Source organism: Diorhabda carinulata, chromosome 12 (assembly GCF_026250575.1).
Source record: "Diorhabda carinulata isolate Delta chromosome 12, icDioCari1.1, whole genome shotgun sequence".
NCBI lineage: Eukaryota > Metazoa > Arthropoda > Insecta > Coleoptera > Chrysomelidae > Diorhabda > Diorhabda carinulata.
In genome coordinates, this window is record NC_079471.1 from 6540009 (window position 1) to 6567738 (window position 27730).

Consider the following 27730-nt stretch of genomic DNA (forward strand, 5'->3'; position numbering starts at 1 on the left):
GTTTGTGCTGGTTCATCGTGTTTGCTCAATGATAGTTTTCGAACTATAATACTGTACAAGACCGATTTTTCATCACCAGTGATGATTCTTTTCAAGAAAGGATCGGTTTCTTCCAACTCGTACAAGCTTCTTAACTTAACATTTTAAGTGCTTTTCAATCGTTGTGTACGAAACATGTAGCCTCTTCGCAACCTCTCGAACAATTATACGACTATCCTCTTCAATTCGCAACCTCTTGAACAGTTTTATGACGATCCCCCTCGATTATGACTGATTTGGTCATCATCAACTTCAGTAGGCCGACCAGAACGTTCCTCATCTTTGATGGAAAAATCCATATCTAACGGAATTTTTCATACCAATTCTGACACGTGCGGTCTCTTAAGCAATCAGCACCATAAACTTCACATATTTCTTTGTGAGCCGCAGCAGCTTCCTTTCCTTAAGGAAATAAAATAGTAAATATACCGGAAAAGTTTGTTTATACACTGCAGTTAAAATTAATCCTCAACTAACAGCTTTAATAGAAATAACGGCACTGCTCGCTTCTAAAATTACGTCAATGTGACTAGTATCACGTGACAAACGGCAAAGTACAAGACTAACATAAGTTATTCCAAAAATGCAGCAACGCTCTCTATCAGTAAAAAGCAAATTACTTTACACTAAAAACCTAATGAGTAATATTGATCATTTCTCAATAGTGTAAAAGAAAAACATAACAGGCCAATATAGGAGATGTTCAAAATGCTCGCCGCGAACATCTTGGCAACATGCTAATCTCAACAACTCAAGCCTGGCCACGGTTTCCAACCGTCCCGGATTTTCCGAGACAGTCCCAATTTCCACTCGCATATCCTATTTCCCACCTTGCCTGCAAATTAGCAAACGTTTAACTTTCGACAGTTTTTATTTTCTCACATGCAGTTCAAATGAACGAAGTCCAGAAACCACTACAGCGTGGATTTGACTAAGAGCCAAACTTCTCATAATTTTAGATTTAGAGATGAGTTGTACTGATTTTTTGCCTAATTTTAAACAAGATATGGGCTCGATGAATGCTTTAAAAAAAATCAGTGGAAAAAGTAGTGTAAAATTAAAAAAATACTGTACTTTTTTGGTTCGGTTGTTTTTTTTGTGTTTTTATAACTTGTGAATATCGCTTTGTTACGGCATCAGATCAGGAAATCGTGAAGGTCATTCTATGGATCCACGCCTCTATGTCAACCAATATGGAAAAATTTAGTTTAGGTACTATCAGGCATTGATTTGTTAATGGGGCGGTGTTACATTTTGCCTATATTGACATTCATATTATGGTATATTCGTTTTGTTTACGGAAAACAACAAATTACCAGTTGGCTTTTATCATTGAGATTAACCGTTTCTTATCAAACAATACGAAGTTGACCGTCTACATCAAACGGAGCTTTTACATAATTTTTCCGGAGATTTCTGTAGCCTATGGTCAATAAAATCGTTTGCAAGTTCAATGTTATGGTAGGTAAACATTATTTCATCCATGCCGGTATAATTTCCTTTATTTCTTAGACCTTTTATATATAATAAAATCGGTTGCTAAGCTCTGTGAACCTGTGTATTGTTAATTATTATTCTTATCATTCCCACTACCCCCTGATGAAGTTCAAACAGTATTGACAAAGCTTCTGTACTTTTAGTTCCAAGTTAAAAGCTTATTCGAAATCCTTTAGAGATTTTTCCTCAAATAATACTTTTTTGACATCTTGCGCTATTATTCTGCCTTTATTCAGTTGGAACGATTGATAATGAGTATAATAATATTTTTAGTGTTTAAGTCTTCTGTATTTGATTCGCAGATCCTCAATTTTCAGAAAATTTTTATTTTTTTTTTCAATTTTTTACCATTCTCACTATTTGAAAGGTTAGCAACTAATTTGCAATCACTTGGTTGTACCCTCTAAATGGAAAATTTATGTAATAATGCCAGCTTTGTTTGTCTGTCTTTTTTAATGGCTGTAGCAACCAAATTAATTTATAAATTAGCGACAAAGTTTGAAATACTCTAAATTTGATTCTGTTATATTGATAATGGATGATGTTTAGATTCATACTACCCATCAATTTGGGTTTTTAAGTAACAAGTACACAAATGATGCTATATTCTCCCTCCCTCCCTTGTGATTTTTATAAGGCTTTCAATTGTGTAAATCATAACATTTTAATCAACAAATTGCAGTTCTACGGTTTCAGGGGAACACCTCTTGCATGGTTTAAGTCATACCTTACCAACAGAAGTCAGCTTGTAAGGGTTGATACAAAGATGATGATATTTACTCGGACTAAACAGCAGGGCTCACTGTATAAGCACGCTTCTCCAATTTCAGAAAGGTCGTCGACCTTTACCTACCTACTCCACGTAAGGGCTCAATATTTTACAATGCAAAAAAATGCACAATCACTTGCCAATTGAAATCAAATCGATATAATTTTTTCCCGCATTTCGCAATAACTTTAGGGCACCTTCTACTTTGTAAACGACTTTGTTATTCGTTGTGGTTTTCTACTGTATATTGAATTTTGATTTAATTTGTATCTTGATTCAGTTATTTTTATGTTTGTTTTTTAGTTTTTAAAAGCTTTTGTCAAAAAATTTTTTGACAATAAAGCAGAAACTGTAGTGAAAAGACGTCGTGAAGGAATCATCCAAAATATAGTCATCATATGTGGGTTAATTATATTAGTGGTAGTGGTGCTATTGAAGACGATCCACTCGACTTCTCTGATGTCAGGCCTAGTCTGAAATACGAATAAGAAGAAGGGACTTATCACGATCTAAACAAGTGCAAACTGATAATACCACAAACGGATCTGATCTACCATGTTCTCCAATAAAAAGAACAGTTTCACCTGTGAGTACTTCTATCAAAAATCTTGAAAAGAAGAAATATTTTGCTTGCCTACCCTGTATTTTAGATTAATGTGATTCAATATTAATGCACAAATAAAATCAACTTGGCGATAACTCGATTCATATTTTAATAATTGCCATTGAAACACACCAACACCGACTGCTTAGCATCAAACTCCGACGTTCATTTGTTTTGCGGAAAATCATAGGTGGTAGACAAAAGGTTTATCGCCTACTGCCGCGCCAATTCAAACATTGTTCATTTGAAAAATCGATGGGCAGAGATATAACATTCAAATCAAACAAGCTGGTTTAGATTTGCAGTGAGAATTAGAGAGAGAAAGTTATAGAATGGAGGACATGTCCAAGAAATATTATTTGAAGAGGATACAGTTAGACTATAGGAAGCAGAAATGAAGTTAGAAATTAACTATCTATGAAAATCATGTTATTTTGTCTAACTCTGTGATTCCCAGAGTAGTGCAGGTGGACCACCGGGGGTCTACGGGAAACTCGACAGGGGTCTATGTAGGGGATGACAAAATATAGGGGTACATGAAAATTTATTAGGTTTCGATAGTGAAGAGCTAAAATGTTGGCTTCTCCTATCTATATAGGCAGATAATATTTTAAGTAGCTCAGTGACTGTAAGTTGTAAAAGCTTGCATATTCCATATTCAGTACAACGCGTCGAGACTTGCCGTCCCTTCCTCAAAACTTGTTCGGATGTGGAAATTAATATGACACAGTTTGGAAAGTGATTTAAAAGAAAAACTGATCAATTTTAGAGCAGATACCGCGTAGTTCATAGATATGTTCGAAAAATTTTGTGACCTCAACTTACAATTAGAAGGGACAGCCTCAATGTAATAAAAAAAAAGGAAAATTTTAATCGTGGTGAATTTTCACAGTTTTCAAACTTCTCGCAAGTAGAATGCCTTGATGAAGATATTCAAGCATACGTTCAACATTTGATGGCCTTGTATGATGATTTTAAAATCAGATGTTAAAGATATTCTGTCTGGATCATAAATTCATTCAATGAAACGGAAGTGGAGAATGTGATATTACGAAAGGAGCTACTCGAGCTTAGCATTAATGAGGAACTGAAAGTGATATTCAAAAGAGGGTATCAAAACATTTGACTGCAGGTAGAAATACCCGGACAATATCCTGGACTGTGGGAAATTGTGTAAAAGCTTCTGATCGCGTTTACCTAGTCACATCTTGTCGAAAAAAATTTTAGTATCGTTACAAACTTAAGAAACAGACTGAATATCACAGAACGGGGAGATTTGCGATTATTCCTTACAAAACTCAAGCCAAATATTGATAATTTACTATAAATAGTTTTGATTATACAAGGGTCGTTTTTTTTCAACCTCCGATCGCTCCGTGTAGTCGCTGTTCGGGCAGAAGAAAGCGTTGTAGGCGACTGCAAAGCTCTCGCACTACATACTCCGCCATTGTTGACATTCAGGCGTCAGTCGGCGTTGTGCTACAGCCACGTAAACATATACGCCAAGTGTGAATTGCGAAGAGTGATTCACTGAAGGCCGCAGAATGGTTAAAGAAAACAGCAGATTGTCCATTACTGCTTTGTCTACGGAATTTCCAGAAGTTTCAAGGTCTGTTTTGTACTGAACGTTTAGGCTTCATTGGCGACAACTTTCTTTAAATAGGGTATTGAAAAGCTTGTCCACAGATATGACACTCAATCTCTTCGGTGATTATGTGGAAAAGTAACCCTAAGTGTACCAATCTTTTGGTAATAAAATTATTATTTTATATTAACTTGTCTTTTATTTATAGTCTATCGTAGGTTGAATAAAAAACGTCCCTCGTATTATTCTTCTACCCTCTCTAATTTTTACCACTCTGAATGGGAAGTTTTCTAAATCAAACTCGAGAGAATTTATTGGTTTTTGAGCTGTAGATTAAAAAAAAAAGTAAAGTTGGATAGAGTCACTTTCTCGAGTGGCTAACTTTGCTTTTTTTGTATAATGCCGGTCATTGTATAGATATGAATTTTCTAGATCTTTTTTAATTCAACAAATAACTTTTAGTGCAGAAATTTTTCCCTTTGTTATACTCACTATTAATAATCCACAAGTTGTAAGTGATGTGTTATAATAATATGTTGTATTCATAATTTTTGGTACCAATGCTCTGATCATATATTTTTCTGTATATCGTAATTAATCTAGCCAGTACTATTAATAATTTTCTTTGGAAAAATGTCGACATCAACAAAAATCCGCGCGCCAATGAATTCCCACCAATCAAGAATGGGAAATGAATCCTACCCACATCAAAACTATTGTACAGACTCTAAAACATTGAAACAATCATCGCTTTGCATAGAGGATGTAAATATTATACAGGGTGACGAACCAAGACGATTATAACATGTAATTTTATGCAAATTACATACTTCTGTTTAAAAGATTTTTAGAACAGCGTAATAGAAACATATTGAATCTCAATTTTTTACTTTAGTAGATAACCTACCGAAATATCCAAATCTAAATCAGGTGTTTTATAGCATAATTAGTAATGGAAGATCTTGAGAAAACTATCTCAATTAATGTTAACAAAAATATTCCTTTCTTTTTTCGTTATGCAGATTGCTGTACCAAAAAATGAAATTGAAAACATAAATTAAAAATAATAAAAACCTTCATTTTACAATCAAAATCGAACAAACTAATAAAAGTATTTTCTTGGTGTCACATTTTATAAAACTAAGAAAAACATAAAAACAGGATGGGTCGCAAAAACAACTTCTGCAAGATATTAAAATTTCATGTCACAAAAATGATCAGTGGTGATAAGTTTGGCTGATCGAGCGATCCAACTATCAGATCCTGAATTTAGATGCTTAGCTATTCAAAAAGCGAAAACAGGAACAAAACAAAAACTAAACATAAAACATTTGTCCTTTCCATTGGTACAAGGACATTCCGAATTATCGAACTATTTCAACAGTTTAGACAGGCGAAGAATCATGGATCTATATATATATATGAACCAAAAACTAAACACCAATCGATTGTGTGGGTTTTTCAACATGAACCAAATCCAACAAAAGTTGTTTGCGCACGAAGCACTTCGAATCAAATGGTATCTTTTTTTTCGGAATAACAGGACATGTCGCCACCGTTCCATTAGAGTAACTTTTAACAGTTAATTCTGATTGGTATACCAGCGTTTTTTTGCTACAAGTGTTCGAAAAAGTCAGGAAAACCAATCGTAGAAGTCGTTCTCCGCTACGACAATGCGAGCTCTCACACATCAGTTCGAACAACAACGTTTCTGAACAGTCAAAACATCGAATTAATGCGAAAACAGGAATAAACAAAACAAGAACTAAATATAAAACATTTGTCCTTTCCATAGGTACAAGGACTTTCCCAACAACTATCGAACTATGTCAGCAGTTTTCAGTATAAAAGATTTAGATAGTTAAGATCGTGACAGGCGACGAATCATGGATCTATCCATATGAACCCAAAACTAAACACCAATCGACCGTATGGGTTTTTCAACATGAACCAAATCCAACATTTTTCGTGCCCGAAGCACTTTACTACAAGTGTTCGAATACATCGAAAAACCAATCGCAAAAGACGTTCTCCGCCACGAAAATTTTAGCTCTCACACATCAGTTCAAACAACAACGTTTTAGAACAATCAAAACATCGAATTGATGGGCCATATTCGCTGTATAGTCTTAGTTTGGCATCCAATGATTTCTTCTTATCCCCACAGATCAAAAATAAAGTGTTGAAATTAAATGTTTTAGAAGTACCTCAATCGACAATTGGTTCAAATTGAAATGCATGCAAAAGTGTATTGCTGGCAGGAATCAGAAAATTGTGGTCATTTGAAAATATTCCACCAAGGCACTGAAATAACTTTGATAAAATTAAAATTCATTTTATAAACAAAACACCTTTTTTCAAAACGGCCTGGAAATTAGTACTTTCCGGTTTATTTTTAGTTCAGAAAATCTCATTTTGTCGGACCGAGTCAGAAAATTATTGTGATAGTCCGGTAAAAGCTTTTCGTCAATTGGTTTCTATAGTAACCGAATTTTGTATTATTTAAAACTATAAAATAACTTAAGACGTTTAGTTAAAAACGTGACATTTATTATAAAATGGATATTCAAAATTATGCATTTGATTGTGAATAATATGAAGTTTATGGTACAACAATGCCCGTTTAAAAAAAAAAATTGTACGTAATACGTCCCGAAAGTGGTTTTTTACTGGACTCGCCTGCGGCTCGCCCTGCAATTTGCCCACTCGTCCAGTAAAGGACGAATTTTTCATCCTGTACTGTAAAATCGACTTTATATTACTAATTTGAGTCCGGAAAATTGCACTTTACAGTACTTTTAAATTCTCACAATCCTAATTCAATATATTTACCTTTCATGTTTTAATATAATTTTGCTTTTTATTTAAAACCGGAAACTGTATGAAAAAAAAACATATTACGATATACGTCCTTGAAGTTATTATTACGGTACTCGATTGGAGATTATTGACTCGGCTCGTTCGTCGCCTCGTCCATCCTCCATCTATCTCGTACCGTACTAAATCACTTCCCGGACATATAACGTTAATAACTATTACGGCGCTACTGCCTCTCACTGTTCTTGAGACCTATGCAAAATGGCAGGAGCTTGAAAAACGTGTATTTTCTTACATATTTGGGACTTCTGCCTTCTTATTATAACTTGTCAATCGTCCAGCTGATTTGAAAGGAGAACTGATTTTATATGTATAAGCATCACAACTTTTCTAAGCTAGGAATTAGAAAATCACAGAGTGAAGATTTTCGGTAAAATTTTCCGATACCTAGGAACCAGAAGTCCTGACAACATTTTTCCGATCATTTTAAACCGAATACGTTTGGTTTAGTTGGGAGGAATCGGAAAATCACGTTGATATTTTAGCCGTTAGAACCCTACTCTCCTACTAAAAAAAAATTGTTAATAAAATAGATGATAAACATGACAGGAATCATAAAATTGCGGCAGAACCCATTCTTTTCAAATAAAATCTTATTTTCCAGGAAAATTTCAATGGAAAGGCTTTTCCCAATAGGTGTATTGGAAGATGTGGAACGGTCGAATGGCCGGCTAGATCCCCCGATTTGACTCCTCTAGATTACTTCTTATGGGGTTATTTAAAATCTAAAATATATTTTAATAGACCAGACAAAATTGCTGATTTAGAAGTTGGGATAACAGAAAGAAGTGAATGATGGTCATTTTGACCATTTGAGTTAATTATTACGTTATTATCTCCATTCTACGTAAAGTTTTGTAATAGAAACACTATTAAAATTTTACATCTTAACAAATATATTTCTCAGTTATAATTGCACCAAATTTATTGCTGAACGGAGGACTAAAAACTCTTTTTCATTTAAAATTTGCTTATAATTCAGAGAGGGTGCTGGAGGGAGATAATATTTTCATAAGAATCGACGTGTTTCAGGTTTTTTTTGACATAGTACATAATAACGCTAAAATTGAATTTATTTTATATTGTATAAAATTCTATAGATTATTCAAATAATCGGGGCGTTACTACTTATCCCCAATACATTAAACTATCATTAAAATCTTAATAAAATGCAACAAAAACTTATTGTTATGGCGAATGATATAATGTGTAAATTATTTTTGTTAATCCAATTCCAACACGTTTTGGATGTTTATTAAAATGAAAATAATAAAATGTTCCACATGGTTTACTGATACTTTAATATTTAAAATTAGATCGAACCGAGAAACAAAAAAAAATGTACGTTTTATATACTGTGCCATATTCACATTTAAATCCGGCTGTGATCGTATTATATGTGTCAGTTGTTAGCTAATGAATGAAACTTTCAAATACTATATTAAGATCATGACAATACAGGCAGGGGCGGCTAGTTCTCAAAAAAATTAAGAACTGAAGAATATGATAATTACATAAATTTAATTAATAATAAGCTAAATTATACATTTTCTGTTACCTATTTAAAAGAAAATTTGGTAAACAACCATTTAGAATAATCCACCTACCTTTCGATTTATACTGATTGCGTGCTCTGCTCGCTTTTTCGATGACTTACGTTATAATCCCCGTGGGCCAAAACATTATGGCATGATTTAACAGAAGAAGTTGGCGGTATTCGGTATAGGCGCTGCCCGATATACATGGTAGGTTAGATTCCGAGTAAATAGCTTTTCGAACTGTCTAGTTTTTTAAAACGATTGGTACTAAATAACAATATACTATAATAGAGTTTATGTTAGTTTATGCAGTATGGAAGTTGAATTAATTGGTGAAAATACCAATAGATTTTGGGAATATTTATAGGACAAAAAAATGGAGCAGTTTTCAATATAAATGGTCAACGTAACCATCCTGGCGTTATTAATAATGTTTATTATATTAAAATTTATTTATGTCTCACAAAAGCACGGACCCAACGTCCTGCCAACTTTAATACTGATCATTTTTTTAAAATAACGGAAAATCAATGATTTTCCTTGCATTTTCATATGTATTATATTGTTGCCATTAGAAACCCTCCGACCAAATAAAATTTTTTTTAATCAAATCGATAATAAGCTATAGTTCTATAAGTTTTTGCAAAAACAAACCTCATTTCCCATGAGGCTTTTTCCAGGAATCGTAAGTACTTTCTATATTCTTTCAGTACTCCAAAAAGCAGGAATCAGAAAATCGCAGACAATAACCGGTCCAATCCCTCCCGGTCTAGTATAACCATATATGGTATCTAGGAAGACAATCTACTGTTGCAACTGAAAAAATACCTAGGGATCAGTAGAGTAAGCATTTACAGGAAACACCCATAATTGTAAGAGGAAACTAAAGCAGAACCGACGAATCTATTCATTTGGATCGCGGTTCCATACTTACACAAACCCAGCCGAGGCGTTTGGAATCAAATCTCCAACGCCGAGATCTTAGCGATGCAGCGCCGTTTCCTAAGTCTTAGCTCGAGCGATGTACTTTAATCTTTGGTTATATATAATTTAGTTGATGTATTATACTAAGTTTGGAATCAAATCTCCAACGTCGAGATCTCAGCGATGCAGCGCCGTTTCCTGAGTATTAGCTCGTTCTTTCTGTCTAGAAACAACGAAGCGATCGGATCTCCAACGCCGAGATCTTAGCGATGCAGCGCCGTTTCCTAAGTCTTAGCTCGAGCGATGTACTTTAATCTTTGGTTATATATAGTTTAGTTGATGTATTATACTAAGTTTGGAATCAAATCTCCAACTTCGAGATCTCAGCGATGCAGCGCCGTTTCCCGAGTCTTAGCTCGTTCTTTTTGTCTAGAAACAACGCAGCGATCGGATCTCCAACGCCGAGATCTTAGCGATGCAGCGCCGTTTCCTAAGTCTTAGCTCGAGCGATGTACTTTAATCTTTGGTTATATATAGTTTAGTTGATGTATTATACTAAGTTTGGAATCAAATCTCCAACGTCGAGATCTCAGCGATGCAGCGCCGTTTCCTGAGTCTTAGCTCGTTCTTTTTGTCTAGAAACAACGCAGCGATCGGATCTCCAACGCCGAGATCTTAGCGATGCAGCGCCGTTTCTTAAGTCTTAGCTCGAGCGATGTACTTTAATCTTTGGTTATATAATTATAGTTTAGTTGATGTATTATACTAAGTTTAAGTTATTGAACTTTGTTTAATGTGCTACTACTCCGCTACTCTCGACACTACTGTTAGCGCCCATACCGCCTCAGCAAAGAAAGCAAAAAACATACAAATTTGTATCGAAAACCTGGTATTAGTTTTCTGATCCTTGTTTAACAAATGAAAATCCTAAGTATATATTTTTTTATAGAGTAGATTGGAAATATTTTGAACAAACCGATTTTGACTGCAACTGTGAGATTTTACGGCAATATTATCAGCAATAATGTACAAGTTCATTTGCTGTTGGAAAGTTTTATAATTTTTTGATTATCTGGTTTGTAAAAAAATTTGGAAATACATATTGGCTGGCGACAAAGTTATTTCGGTTTACTGCTATGAAATAAAACAAATTTTTCAACAAAGAATAGTTTTTAATGAATAATATATTTTCAATTTTGCTCTTTCTATCGACTTCATGATTTCGCACTCATAATATTACTGGTCCTTATCAGCAAAAAACTGAACCAGGTGCGATTGAAGATCATAGGCATTTGTGGAAGTTTGACCATTCAAAGTAATCTGCAAACCTCGAAATCAATGGTAATCAAATGATGTCAGATCATGGTTGTATGGGGGATGTGGCATCACTTCCCAGCCAAGCTCCAATCGTTTCCCACGAGTTGCCAAAGATGTGTGAGGCTGAGGCCTTACATTGGTGGTAGATTACACCTTCCCGATTTGACAATTCTGGCCTTTTTCCTTTAATCGCTTAATCCAATTTGATTAATCGTTTACAGTAACGCTCAGAATTGATCGTTTGGTTCCTAGGCAGCTAAAAAAACACAAAAACTTTGTAATCACGCCAAACTGAGAGCATTAGCTTTTTTTGTTGTTTTTCAGCTTTCGATGTGGTTTATGCTGGTTCATCGTGTTTGCTCAATGATCGTTATCGAACTATATTACTGTACAAGATCCATTTTTCATCACCAGTGATGATTCTTTTCAAGAAAGGATCGGTTTCTTTCAAATCGTACAAGCTTCTTAACTAGCCCAAGACATTTTAAGTGCTTTTCAATCGTTGTGTACGATACATGTAGCCTCGACTATCCTCTTCAATTCGCAACCTCTCGAACAGTTTTATGACGATCCTCTTCAATTATGACTTTGATTTGGACACGTGCGGTCTGTTAAGCAATCAGCACCATAAACTTCACATATTTCTTTGTGAGCCGCAGCAGCTTCCTTTCCTTAAGGAAATAAAATAGTAAAATATACCGGAAAAGTTCGTTTTTACACTGCAGTTAAAATTAACCCACAACTTACAACGCTTCTCAAGCCTCAGTAAAAATCGAAAGTACTTAGTTGCCAACCAAAAAGTTTATTTAAAAAATAGCTATTTTCATAAGCAACTATGTAAAAAATCGTAATCTAAATTACACTGAAAATCCTTGATGAACTAGGATGCACAATTACATAACTGACAGTAAACAATCACAATGTTCTTTCAATTTTAATAAGCAGTTTAAGAAAAACGTTATATATGATTGCAAGTAGTTCTCTAGAAACTACATCTTAAAAAAAATATATATATTACGATGAATCATGTTTAGTTATAAAAATAAGAACAATTATACTTAATTACAATTTAATTTGTAACAAGTGGTACTTTATTTTTATAACGAGATTTTTTATTGACATCATTAGGATGATTATTCTTGTGGGAATTTTGGGAGTTAAGATTAGTTAAAAAGTTCCCAAAAAAAATGTTTTTAGATGCTTTGAATTCTCTAAAAGATACAAGGGCAGTTTGACTTTTCAATAAAGAATATCAAGTGATTTGATTTAAAAAAAAAATCAAGATAATCTCTATATCTAAACACTTAGTTTAGACATATAGAGGGAGAAATTCACTTTGATTCGTTTGCATGTTATAGAGCTAAAATAGCGGGCACGGGAATCATTCAAACGCGGAAAATCCAGGGCCGAAACGACCGAGGGGCTCAGGACAAAATTTGTCATTTAAATTACCCCGAAAATTAAATTACTTTTGTATTGATGAATTTTTATCTTATCAATAATTGTTATACACCCGCTCTTCCCTTAACACGTTGAGTACTAGTGCCGTCCATAGGCCCTCAACTTAACTTTCCCCACAGCCTACAGCGGTCCTACGAAATATTTTATGTCAAACCTTTTCCGCCGCTGAAAAGACTGTATTTGAAAGAGTTTTAGAGTTTGGTTGGAACGTCCAGAGTACTTTGAACATTACCTTACATTTGATCTATTTGATTTTGTTCTAGTGTGGCGGTTTTATCGGAGAAACGAATTGTGTGTTCACAGCCCACTATTTTGATAAGTACGTTAAAAAATGGCACGATACGGCACTTTTTTTAACGTAAAAATGAACTTTTTTTCACGCTTTTCGATCGATTCAAAAATTACATTCTTTATGAATGCTAATGAATGAAACAAAAACGTGAATATTATAACAAACGTAAAAAGACATAATTTTTTCGCATTTTTCATTTCAAATAAACTTTTTTTCTGTTTTTTAAACTCTATATGGAGAGTAAAAACAAAAAATGGCCTATGGGAAGAGTTTATCAATTTTTGTTGGGACTCAACTTAAAGTTTATATTAATAATTATAGGACACACTGTATAATTTTTGAAGCTCGAAAAAATTAAAATCTTACTGGATATTTTATTCCGAGAATATTTCTAAATAAAAATATTACCGCAGTAATAATAATTGCAATATAATTGTCATTAATTCAGTCAAATATTGGAATAGGAAATAAGTTTTTAATAATCTAGGTGCGCAACCGCATTTTTTCTGATGATTCATTGAATTCTTCAAAAGATACTGTACCTTTCATAGTAATATCCATTAAAATTAGTTAGTACAATGCTATTAAAGTAAATTAGTATGAAATTACTCAATAATTTTCAAACTTTACAATAAAACCGATATTTATTTACAGGGTGGTCAATAGAAAACGATATTAAATTGTAGAAAAAGAAATGTCAGTGTTATCTTGACAGGGTGTAGTGTAAAACTACAAAAAAAATATAACAACAACCTACACCCTTTAACGAATAATTTTATATTCACGATGAGTCATTATTATATTATCAGATATTTTATACACTTGGGTTTAGGCCCTATCGGAACACTATTCAGAATATCTGTATTATGTCAGTTAATCTATATACTACCAGTCAAAAGATTTTGCCCACCCCGTAGTTTATTTATTAAATTTCAAAATACGAAGTCTGACTATTAAATAACGAGATTACGCGCCTAAAGGGCGCCCTATTATAGTATTTGTGCAGTAGCGGTTTGAAACGAACGGTTCTTTTTCTCGTGCCGAAATCCATGTATGACGCAAAACAGGAGCAATGTATCAATCTCAAATTTCTCATTAAATTGAAAAAAACTCCGACTGAGTGATATAAATTGTTGCAAGAGGCCTATGGAGACAATTCTCTATCTTGTGTGCGTCTCCGCGCGTAACCAAATCGTGCGTGCAGATTGTCGAATGAGCATCTGGATGATTGCCGAGGCTGTAAACGCCGATAAAGAAACGGTTAGAAAAATTTTACACGAGGAATTACACATACGAATTTGGTGCCAAAAAATCTGACTCCAGACTAAAAGCTCTTGCGTCAACGGGTCTGCTCAGCCCTGCAAAAAAAGGCAGGGCTCCAAAAGGCACTCACCAAAGAAGATTTCCAGCACTGCTTCGATCAATGGAAAAAACGTATGGAAAGGTGTGTGGCGAGGGGAGGGAAGTATATTGAAGAAGAGTATGCGAATATAGAATAATTTTTATAATAAAACCCTTTTTCGTAACCAGTCTCGTTATTTAATAGTCAGACCTCGTATAGTGATTTATTTTTTTAATAAATATTAGATATTTTACCAATGAATATGGTTCTATAAATGTAACTTAAAAACTTTACGTGTTACAATTGATTTTTCATATTTTCGTATTCGTATAGGTCCATTTTATCACAATATGTTATTCATTCTTGTGTTACAACAAAAAAATTTTTGTTGTCGACCAGTGTATCTATTTTTAATTGCGTTGTTTGCTTCCAATATAAGTTTTCAATGCATCAAATCACCGTATGATCTATTTCAAGTCTTTTGAGGAGCTGAATTTGTTTGTGGTGTCGTATACTATCGAATGCCTTCTCGTAGTCAATAAAGCATAGACATCTTTTCTTTGGTCATGGCAATTCTGGACTAATACTTACATGGCTGCTATCTCGTGTCTGAACACAAAATTTGATTCGCTCATATCTCTTTGGTGTATGATTTTTAGAAATATTTTTGAGATACGACTCATCAGGCTAATAAGTCTGTGATCTTCGCACTTTTTTGCTTTGGTCTTTGGGGGATAAAAGTTGAACTCAAGATTATTGGAAACTTCGGATTCACTACAATATGCAACTTTTTTTCTATTTAATCTGTATCTATGATATTTTCCCATATATCCTTTATTCGTCGTCAAATGCGGTTTTAGATACGCAAGTTCCGCCTATGGATGATTTGTATGTATGTGTACTACAAAATTAGAGAGAAACCGATCTCGCAAACCATAACTACTGAGTCACAATTAAATAAAGCAATAAATCGTTCATTTCCTCGTCAGTAAATGGAACATGATATACACTTTTTAATGACCAAGTAACATTTCTTATGATATATTATTTATTCAATCAGTTTAGCTAGCTTACTTCATTAGAACAACAGATTGTGATATCTAATTTAATAGTTTCTTATGTATTTCAACCACAAGTTCGATGCAGAATCATTTTACAGCATAATTTATGCTAATAATAAAAATTCTTAAAGTGCAACTTATTTTCCAGCAAAGAAATTATTAATAGGCCAGGGCATTTACGAAATTACGTGACAAAATTAATAGTAGAAAAAAACAACGCCATCGTGTTCTAGGGGTTAAATAAAAGTTATGTGCATAAAATTCAACATTTTTTGTCTATGCGTTATTTTTTTAGACAATAAAACCATCAAAAAATCGGTACAAATTTTGTTTTTTGCGTTTTGGGCTGAACCTATGCAAGACTCGTCTTTGTTACTATGGACAATATTGTAGAGAATTGAAAAATCTTCAAAATAAGCTTTTATAAATTAAATTTCGATAATTTGTAGCTTAGATAATTTAACCGAAAGGAGAAAATTTTTAATTTTTTAAATTGTTTATAATTTGTTTAATTTTAAATATAAGGTTTCTTATCAACTGAAAAGCGAGATTTCGATGTACTCAATCAATGCTCTAAAGAAGGGCCCTGTGGCCCCAATAGTTTTTGCAAAATGGCAATTAAACCATAGGAGGCCCTTTTTTTCAAAGGGCCATTCTTGCTCACCGGATGGTTCTATTATTATTGGGAAAGTCGCGTTGGAAAGAAGAAGAGTTGAAATAAAAATCCCTCATCTCAATTTTTTGAATTTTTTTTGACCTCAAAAAAGTGATCAAAAAAGGGGTAAAAAAAATTTATAAACAATTTATTTTATAAATATATCGTAATATCAATGATATATTCGGAAAGCTGGCAGTTTAATTTGGGGCGAAGTTAGACATTTTTTTTTAAATTCAAATTCAAAAAAGGAGCATTTTCAAATTTTTTGTATGAAACTAATAAATTCGTTCAATTAAAGCAGTAAATACGAAATATTGACACAAGGTAAATCTTCGCTAAATAAGCTAACTCCACATTTAAATCAATTTTCAACACAAACACTAAATAAATATGACATTTGGCAACACTGTACCAGCTATGAAACAAATCAGCTGATAACTGCCTGTCATTTCAAAATGTGAAAAGTTTCGTTACCATTTGGATGTGAGTTAAGGTAAATAAATCAAACATCATTTTTTTCCATAATGTATTTATGTTTGATTTATTTCATATATCCTAGGGTACAGTTTAAGAATGATTTAAAGGATTTTCGATACGTTTTTATCAGTTGAACATATGATATGATCTAGAAGCTGTAGCAAGAGGCATTCCTGTAGCTACAACCGCCAGGTCATACTATGACCTTATATTACAAGTCAAGTGGAAAGCTGCCCGTAGAATGTCGTATGAGATCAACTACAATTCTCACCCCTGAAGAAGAATATTTGCTAGAACAATTGGTACTATCTTTGGCTAAGGCTCATAAACTATTAGATAGTGTACAACTTTTACTGCAGGAAAGGAAAAGTCCGAATCCTTTTAGAAATTTAACTCCAGCACGATAAAAGGTATCAGAAGAGAAAAATGGACAATGTTTTGGAGAAATAAGAGCTTACCTGGAGTCTAAAGATCTATTATATGAAACTAATGACACAACACGTGTTGACAATTGCGATGAAAGTGCGTTTTTACTTCAGCCGAAATGTGATAAGGTACTGACAATGAAGGGCGACAAAAACATCTATATTGCTAGAACCAACGATGATAAGAAAAACCGTATAGTTTTAGAAAAGCATTATTTCTCATAAAGGTCAAAAACAGATTGGCCAACTAACATCTAGAAAATATAGTGACAATTTTTTCCATTTTGCTGATAGAAGCTTCACCTAACAAAGCTGGTGGAGAAAATCCATCGGGATAAATAACTACTGACATATTCCATTTGTTTTTGAAATATTATGTGGTACAAGTCTACTCTCGACATCGAAGTTCTTATATAAGACACAAAATTCATATCTTGATTAAATAATCAAACTTTACTGATCAATAGCCATAGGCTACAACCTCTTGATGTCACCATTATTGAAGAAAGTTTGTGATAAGGCTTCAAATGTATGTATAGATCCAAGAATTACGTTTTCTATTTATGATCTTTACTCTCTACCACAAACATTATAAGCAGCTATTAAACGACTAGAATATTCCCATTCAATTCCTACATTTTTAAGGATGATTTTTTTTATCTTCTGCTTTAACTGACCACCCAGAACCCAAGATAACCCCTTATTGAAAGTGAAGAAAATGCCTTCGAATCAGTCTAACTTAGCTAGAAACGAGACTTACAACGAAGACGAAAATATTTTCGAAAGTAAATGTACTTAAAGCCTCCAAAAGACACGAATCTGCGGGATAATATTAAACAATACTTTTAGGCTGTTCACTAAAGTAGATAAAGTTCATTCTATAAAAAAAATCTGTTTATTTACTTTGGTAAATTGTAGTGACCAAGTATCCCTATAACTCTGATCAAGTATTTCCTTCTATTGGGTACACTTTTGCGGTTTTTATTTTAAAAAAATATCAAAAATTGTAAACCAGTCCCCGTCGCCCCTCTGTGTTTTTCTTCCGAGTTGTACCATCTTTTCCATCGCGATTTTTATTGGCAATTTATAAATAAATATTTGTTACAACTACACATTGTCATCAAATAACTATTACATGATAATAAGTAGTTAATCTAATTTCAGAAAGATACTAAACTTTAGTAGTATAAACAAGTCAGGTAAATAATTATTATGGAACAAGAATTATGTGGACAGAGTAATTATATACATGGGAAGTTTAGGGTTGGCCAAGGTCAACTGGGAGTGAAAATCGAGACCAAAACAAAGTAGGTATAAAATTCGCAGAGGGTATGATACTGAGAATTGAAATGATGAACATAATAACAACACCTGGGAACAATTTACATTAAGTAAACTAAAAACAAGAGGTATTTTGTACATTCAATATTCTACTTCAGTTACACATCTGACAAAGAAAAATAACAAGGTAAAAACGTGGAAATGATGTCAGATGAGAAGAAAATTATAGATGCTATTGGAAAACTGTTTGAATTATAATAATGAAGCATAGTAGTGACAATATATTAACCAGGTTGTTGTTATTAATTGGAATTTTTAGAAACAGAATTTATTTATTTATCCACACATAATACCTTAAATAAAGAAGATAAAATAGTTGTTTTATCTATAACAACATAAAAATTAATACTAACAAATATGGTAAAATTGTTTATAATATAGTAAACAGAAGTAACTATTAACACCTGCAAACATGGATTACATTGACCAAGGTTGTGTTTAAAGGTTATTTTAATGTATATAAAAATTATTTTAAGATTTTTTTTATGCCAATAAACACTCAGGAAAACATTAAATTTGTTTGTAGGTAGTAAAATTTCTATTAGAAATATTGTACAATCACAAAATAAAACAAAACCACAGGATACAGTTTCCAATTTGCAATAGAATTTTAAGGTTAATACAAATTGTGTTAGTGGAGACTGAATTGTACAGATAAACTTGAAGTTGGAAAAATAATCCTTGTATATTAAGAGAGGTCCACTACCATATTGTTCCGAACTCATCTCCGCCCTAGAGCCGGTCCTGTTTGGATATAGTAGAATTCTAAAATTGGGCGGAGGCGCTGCCATTGATAAAATACCCGGAATTAGTTTGATCTTTGTTTTTATATCAGTTTTTATAGCGAGCGGTTTATTTACATTGTTTCTTTTAAATAATTTCTAGAAAGGTCTATATATTTGTTTGGAATTCTTTTGGGATATATATGAGGAATTTGTGTAGCGCAGTTTAGTTCAGTCTATAATAAATAGTCGTAGTGAACAGACCGAAATAGAAACTAATCGAAGAATTTAAATAAATTATTTAAAGTTAGTTAAGTGATAGTGACAAGTGAATTATAAGTTAGTGTAGTGAATAAATTAAGAACGCAAGAGACAGTGTTTATTAATTCACTCCACGAATAGAAAGAGTGTAAATAAATACGAAAAACGTTACAATATTAACTTAGGGTAGCCAAGTGCAACATCTAGGCAACGAAAGGGGCTACCGTGACGGACCTGGTGGCATATTTTGTTGCTTTCAGAAGGTATACAGGAATACCCCCCGATCGTTTAATTCAATAAACTCTTTTGGATTATTTACAGTATTAATTACAGTAGTCAACTGTAATATTTCGGTGGCGAAACGAGCTGGAGACACGAGTTAAGGATAAATAAATACCTCCAAGAAGTTGGCATCAAACTTTGAAGTTACAAAAATTTTGAAGTTTTGAATGAAACACTCATTAAGAATAGTGTAATTGTGAGTATTGGTGTAAATAGTATGTTCACTAAACAGCATGGAAAACCTCCAAAATTTTCGTAACTTGAAAGTTTGGTGTTAACTCTTTGGGGGTTACATAAATGGATTCATAGTTTGAATTGAGTATTGAAGTAATCAAGTTCACCTACCTTGAATTATTATTATGAGCAGTCTTGGCATTTCCAAAAGCTTCTAGAACAGGACCAGCACTTAAAATAGTTTGTTCAACTCCACTACCGTGCGATCCCTTTTGACTTAACGCAGTTAGGTGATGCAACAAAAAATTAGTACTTTCAGTTTTTCCCGAACCACTTTCACCACTAATAACTATACATTGATTTTTTCTGTCTTTCAACATACAATGGTAAGCTGTATCTGCTACCGCGAATATATGTGGAGGCAGGTTAGGTCCTAAACGCCTATTCTGATATAGTTTCACATATTTAGGATTGTATATCGGATAAAATTTAAACGGGTTTAAGGCTATTAAAATAGATCCGACGTAAGTGTAAATGTGTCCTGCTACAAATCTTGCTCTCAAATTATCAAGCAACGTTTGTTCGTTAAGATCTGGCAGTTGACACAAATCAGGATATTCCCTATCTTTCGGCTGATACAGGAATCTATGAAAATAATCCTTTATGAGCTGAGGATCCATCACAAACTGATCCCTCCATGCATAATCATTTACTTTTTCCCTTAAATAGAATCTGTATGAAGAGTGATCTGGTCTATGTTTTGGCCATAACATCATAAGTTGTACAGGACTCTCGTGAGGTGAAAGGCTCCTTTCTTTACATTCCTGTCCGAAATCATCACCTATCACTTCGGCTAGTTCATATGAAGCACTGTCATGCATTAGAGATAGCCTATCAACTATGCAAGAGACTATCTCTTCAGATGTTGTCTGCTTACTAGCTTCAACTGACAAAGCTTCATAGAGTGCTGAAAGGGCACCTACGTAAACCTGGACGATATATCGATTATTTTCTGTGCTATGCATCATGATTGATTGATGGGTATTGTTGAGAAAACACTATCAGATTCAGTAAACATCTTTGGGAGTTTTCAGTTTTTTCAGCTTTTTTGATGGTTTCAATTTCATGATTCCTCAATGTTTATTAATCCTAAAAACAAAAATTTAAATTACAAAATTGAGTTGCAGTTCAATTGAAAATAATTATATTAATATGATGGCAAAAAATTAATGATCACACAATCAAAAAGAGATTGTTTATTAGTGAGACATTACTATGTAGATTTTTTTAGACATTCACCAAATGTAAATCAGATGAAGCAACTTTCCGTTAAAATGAATGCATGAACTGTAGGATGCGAATGAAAAAAATCTTTAGAGTTTGAAAGAAATGCCTTAAAAATTAATATTTGCTGTGATGTCTACAAATGCAACAAATGTAAAAAACTTCATATTGCTGAACAGTGAACTAAAATCCCTTTCCAACAAGGTGCAGCATTGCCCCCTTTCTTATTTAAAATTTTCGAGGAGGTGCTGGAGGGGAATTATATTTTCATACTGTAAATTGTTAATTTAAGAATAAAAATCTACGCATTTCTGGTTTGTTTCACATTGTACATAATAACGCTAAAATTGAATTTATTCCGTACATATGGACAGCATTGTATTTCTGTAAACGGGAAGTTTACAATGACCACTAATGAAACTGATTTTAACAATATCTTGTTAAGTAATTTTTGCAACAGCTTTGAAGAATATGTAATCAAGCATAATAATTTGAACGATTCGTGAATAACAATGTAAATTTACAACAAGACCGATTAGACAAGAAGGATAACTTATAGATTGCTTTCAAAAATTCCATATTCGACTGTTCTAATATTTACACACCCTGTATCGTTCTTAAATATGAGTTCTTATTTGTATACAATGAAAAAGGAGACTTGCTCTAATACAGGTTATTCAATAGACCAATAATTCAAATAATATTTATAAATATGATTGTAATCATAATACATAGCCGAGATAATAATTTTTCAAGTAGATAAAAACTTATATTGTAGAAGAATCCAACTTGTTTTTAAAATTTTAGGTTGAATGTTCCAAGGATTTTAAAACCACATATCACTATTAGGATCTGGATAAAAAATAAGGATCTCTATAGTGTTTTCTAATTTATTTTCAGCTTTGCAAATTATTTTTTTTTCACTGTAAACTTTGAGTGTCTAAATCCAATCCCATTTGAACATATTTCAGTAGTTTTGTAATGATTAATATTAAGTTTTAGTGGAAAATTAGGAAACTGTGCTTGGACCATAAATAAAAAAAATTTCATCATATAGATTCATACATAGATCTAAATATGGTAAATCAATTTGAATTCAATATCATCCTCACATAATAAATTTGGCAACAATAGAAATCAACAAATCATGGGCTTAGTACAACTAGGAAACTTGACTTTTTTGGAAATAATGTTACATACTGGTTTGTAAGCTATGATTCAGTTCTTTCTAATGCTATAACTAGATAAGTTGTTCGACATTTCAATAGGTGACGCTAAATATGTTCAGAAATAGGTATATCTTAAATCAAAATAATTCAACCAGGTATTTCAAGTTATCTAGTTCTTGCCGGACCAAGACCTCACTAAATCAAAGTTTTGCTATGTGTTTGACTGCCTAGCAGGAGTTACCACATTTAAGTACCATAAATTCTTGGTTATTGGTCATAGTAAAATGCAATGTGACTATGGGAGACAAACCTTACATTATCCACAAAATATCCTATGCGAATTTCTGAAAAGCATAAGCTTGTAATAGTAACTTGACTATACGGAAAGAGGTTATAAATGGTAAGGTGGTAAGCTGGCAAAAAATGTGTTGGCTAAGGTTTTCTAAAGATCATCCATTTACTATAAGATTTAAAGATAATTTTGAAGGAGAGTTTATAACCATTGACTGTACTAAAAGAACAAGATACAACAGCCATTTTTGATTGGCCTAAATAAAGTGCATGTAGAATCATTGCGAATATCAGTATATTGATTTAAACTTTCTTTTTACATCTGTCCCTCCAGCAATAAATTTTGAATACAGCCATTTAATGAAAATATTCCTCACAAAGAAAATACCAAAAATAAGAAACCTGAAAAACAACGTGACCAAGAACTAGAAGAATTTAAAGCTCAGGCTATATTTTCTTCATGTAAGTTTTTTTATTTTTTTTGATAACTTTTTATACACAAAAGTTATAAGAATTTGTTTTTTATGTTTTTGTAACATTAAATATTTAAAAGTAAATTACGCATCGACCTTATTAACAACTAGGTAACTGGATAAAATATTAATTGCATTGTCAATATCACAAATGGATTTGCTTCAAAATAATAAAAACGCTGAGAAGTATCTATTTTTTTTTCACCAGAAAAATGATTTTTCTAGATACCTAGTTGTTGTACTAAGCCCACGATATGTCAATCACAGTAATGATGTTCAGATACCAATATCTGCAAAATATCTGGATATCACTTTAGAAGCTATGATGAAATCCTCACATCAAAAAGAGAGAGTTATCTAACAAAAATTTTAGTACAATCGATTCGTTCAATAAAATTAAGTGTGAGTGTAAAGCAAAGTAAATCACTCATTCATTGTAACACTCAGTATATTAATTTATTTATGAGTTCAAGATATTTGTGATGCCCTATACTGGATTTAATAATAATTCATTCAATTCCCACATTATTAAGCAAAATAAGAATTAAATTTAATCAATAATAAAACGGATTATATATTTTGTAGAGATAAGTCTTCTTATATTATCTATATAAAGTTTTACGAGATAAAAATTATTAGTTGCCTTTTTTCTCAAAATGTAATAAATAATATTAAGTACCTGGAAGTAATCTATTACGCTCATAATATACTTCAGTCATAAGTTGGGTGAAAATTATATACTAAAGTTGGAGATCATGTTGTGAGAGGTTTACATGTTCTACAATTTTCTGTAAATACATTTAACATATAAGAATGTATTTTAAGATCAAATTATTGCTTGATTGCAAAATTGTTAGACTATCAATCTATAATAAAGTGAATCATAAGAATATGTTGAATTTTATTTCAGTTATTGCCTTTATACATACACTACCGATCAAAAGTTTTTGCCCCCCCTATAGTATGCGTGATACACAACAAATAAAAACAATATAGGTATAGATATGAATATAGTAATAATAAAACTACAGTCTTTAATAGTAGATCCATCAAGGTGACACCGTCTAATAGGCAAAATTCAATAAAAAATTGTGCAAAATTTGCAGTTTTTTTGTTGCTAAAACCAAATTTTGTTGCCTGGGCCGTTTAAATCAGATATCAAAATAGAGTCAACTGAACCAAAACTTGTTTCTGCATGTAGGTACTACCAAAATTTAAAAAAATTTGGCTCCTAGCAATTATTTTCTCCATACATGCTAGCAACAAAATAGAAACTTATTATCGGCTGATCATCACTGCCAGTCACGATCTTTTCTATACATGCTATATTAAACTGGACTTGCTAAATCAAAGATGTAGAGGATAATTATTTGCTACATCGAACAATGTTGAAATGTGCCTAGAGGTTAAGCAACAAAATAGAAACTAAGAATCAGCCGATTTTTAGTTTCCATTTTGTTCCTTACCTGTCTGGTACATTTGAGCATTGTTCAATGTAGCAACAAACTTATTTCAGCAAGTCAAGTTCAAGCTAGCAAGTGTAGAAAAAATTGTGATGATCCGCCTATTCTAAGTTTCTATTTTATTGCTCATTCTCTAGACTCATTCGACTTTGTTCAATGTAGCAATAAACAGAATAATGTACATTATTATTTTTGTTTTGTAAGATTCCTTTTCGACCTCTGCATAAAAATATGAATAAAAAAATTGGTTAAAGTGTATTATTTTGAAATTTAATGAATGGATTATGGGGTGGGCAGAAACTTTTAACCAGTAGTAAATATACTAGTGTCATATTTGGATAGACTAAAAGTAGTCGAAATGTAAATATTATATGCTTTTAAACAAAATTTCAATTGATAGAGACATAAATTCAAAATAATTTATCAACAAAACTATACCAGTTTAATTAATTAAATTTCCAATTATAAGATATTGTTTAATATTGTACAAAAAAATTGCAAGAAAGTACTTGATTTCAAGTAAACAAAATTATTCTATATTCTGATACATTAGATGGGAATAATTTAATGTTAATCAAATATCTATTCAATAAGTACTTGAACCAAATAGATAAAAACTTATGTCATAAACCAAAATAGAGTGAGCTAGTGGACATAAACACTAAATACATCATTGAATCCACTTAAGTGGTGTAAGTGAAAGAGTTATCAGATGAAAATTGATCTGAAGATCACTTTTAAGTATACATAAAACACTGAAATTATGCTTGATAACAATAACTGATTGTCTTATTTCAGTTATAATCAGTCCCTATATTGTTTGTTGTGAATTAAATAAATAAATAATTTTGCAAGTTTGTAAACTATAGAAAAACAATAAAGATTCCTTTTATGGACCTGCTTCATGAGGTGAAATAAAAAGGTTCGCAAACTTTTGTTAGAGATGTGAAAAAATTTAATACTAATGCAATTAATGACGTCAATTATCACATGTACAAACATTAAAAGATTTAAAATAACTTTTGTTGAATAAATCAGTAAATTCTTTAAATTTCTAAGGATTTCTGATTCATAATTTTCTGTAATAATCTGATTGGGTCTTAAGGTCATTATTTAATGATTCAGTGGTATCAAAGTGAAATATACATTCATTGTATTAAACATATTATATTGTATTTAATACCATGGAACAAATTTTCGTCGTATAAGTTGAACATGCACATTATTAATAATATTTCTAACAAATTTTCAGGTACACATACTTCTAGAGTATCTTGTATGTATGTAATAAATTATAGCTCTTTATATGTGATATTAATGAGTGTATTTTTTACTGATTTATGTAATTATATATTATAGGTTATTTAATGATACCTATCATCATGGTTGTAAATTATTTGACCTCCATAATAATAACATCTTTAGAAAAGCAAGTTCTGGTAGACAATAATTCAATATATATTACCAAAAAATGAGCCTCAAATATACTTTTCAATAATAATCAACTATTTTATTTGTAGTACATGAATAAGTTTTTCAAAATAATAGCAGCAACAGTTGAATTTTTTATGATACATATAATAGCAAAGAATTTTGCTGAATAAGTATTTATTTTGCATTGCAAATACAATTATTTTAAAAGTTGATTTGTAAAATAATTATAATATTGAGGGGTAACCAGGTAACAATATAATTTATATTAAGGTTAGGGAAAGAGCCCTATCCTGTTTTTTTGATATTTTAAATGGAAACATGTAAAGACAAACCTCTAAAAGTTCCAATAGTTTTTCCACATTGATTAATCATCATTCCTGTCAATCTGATTGAGTCACTAATTCTATAAACCAATAAAAAACCCTTATCGACCGATAAGACAACATTTCGTTGAAACAATTGAACGTCAAGGGGGATGATGAATGCACAAATGTCAAACAGGGTCACATGTTGCATCTATCTTTCGTACCGGGACACTACTAGAAAATTTAGTAATTTTAGAGCAGACTAACTCGTTGTACGTCGACGGACTAATTGAAATAATTAATTTATCTAATTTACTATACAATTCCGCGCAATGGCAAACATAATAAACAATCCAAATGGTCTCGAAACCCGCCCATAACACGTCTTCATACACAGTTTTCGATTTTATTTAAGTACACAATAATACTTTGCACTACATATTTTGAACTCTTTGAGAAATTTTATCACAACCGTTAAGATTTTGGTTATTTCAGTTACGAATTAGTCAACGTAGAAACCCGTAACCACCATTTTTATTTTGTATCAAATAATCAACTTTGCAAAGCAAGAGGAGTTACTCTCCAGTCGCCTATCAAGGCCAAGTCACGTGACTCGTAAGCGCGCCAAGTATGAATCATAAGATTAATCTAACGTTTATCGTTTATATTATAAAAAATTTGAAATACCTAATTACTAGAAAATGTTTAAGAATTATATTATTTGCAAACCAAATATTGTTTATATACGCATCCAGTTATTCGTAATTCGTTGTTATTTTAACGATATTATTCTTATTGGAAAAAACAAATCAATTGTTTTTGTTAATAAACTATATTCAAGTCGCAAATATCATATATATAGGTAGTAACGATTATTATTATTTTCACAATGATTCTAGTAAACTTTTAACAGTAATAAGTCGAATGAAATTACTTTTATCTATATAAAAAGTTTATTCAACGAGTAAAACACGTACGTAGATCTACAAAACATATTTGTGGTGCAAAAATAATTTGACCTATATAAAACTTGAGAACACCCACATAGCAAAACATACTCTTAATTCTAATGTAACGTTTATTCCATCCAAAATTTTAATAGATTTGCAAGGATGGTAGACTCAGATACAAAATACCTATGCTATTATCTATCCATTCTTATTAATTTTACATAATTTAGAACATAAATCGCAATTTATCTGCGTGGTGTAATTTATTTAGAATGTTTTCAATATCATATTGACTTATTTATTCAGTGAATATATTTAATTCTGTTTTCTAACTACAACTGCCATCTGTTAGCGGCAGAAGTTAGCATTAATTATAAAATGGAAGAACTGCACTTTTCACTAATATAAAATATAAAAACATGCAGAGCCGGACATCCCAATTGGCCCAGGCCCATGGGCGTAAGCTATTTATATTTTCGTGTTATTTGAAACTTGAGTCTAAATAGTAAAATAATGTACTTGTTTAAAATGCTTTTCTGAGATAAGAACAACCACTGGTTGGTAAAATCTCATTCTACCCAATAAAACTTTTGTGTAAATTTTGGGTAGTTTCGTGTAGATATTAAAGTCTCTTTCTCCCGTACCTACCTTAACTAATGCATTTCCAGTCTTTAACTACATCATTCAGATTAATTGTTATCTCATGAGACTGGGA

The 27730-nt window shown here is 32.1% G+C and overlaps 1 protein-coding gene across 3 annotated transcripts in view; it reads right to left on the reverse strand.

The window, feature by feature from the left end:
* The window catches only part of LOC130899863 (unconventional myosin-IXa-like), a 64590-nt gene extending 37924 nt beyond the window's left edge, over positions 1-26666 (reverse strand). For all 3 annotated transcript variants that reach the window (XM_057810019.1, XM_057810017.1, XM_057810018.1), the window contains exons 1-2: positions 26093-26666; positions 19818-20795 (exon numbers count right to left, since the gene is read on the reverse strand). In XM_057810019.1, the coding sequence (XP_057666002.1) occupies positions 19818-20674 (857 nt within the window). In that variant the 5' untranslated portion in view covers positions 20675-20795; positions 26093-26666. The remainder of the gene's footprint in view (positions 1-19817; positions 20796-26092) is intronic.
* Positions 26667-27730: the final 1064 nt, after the last annotated feature.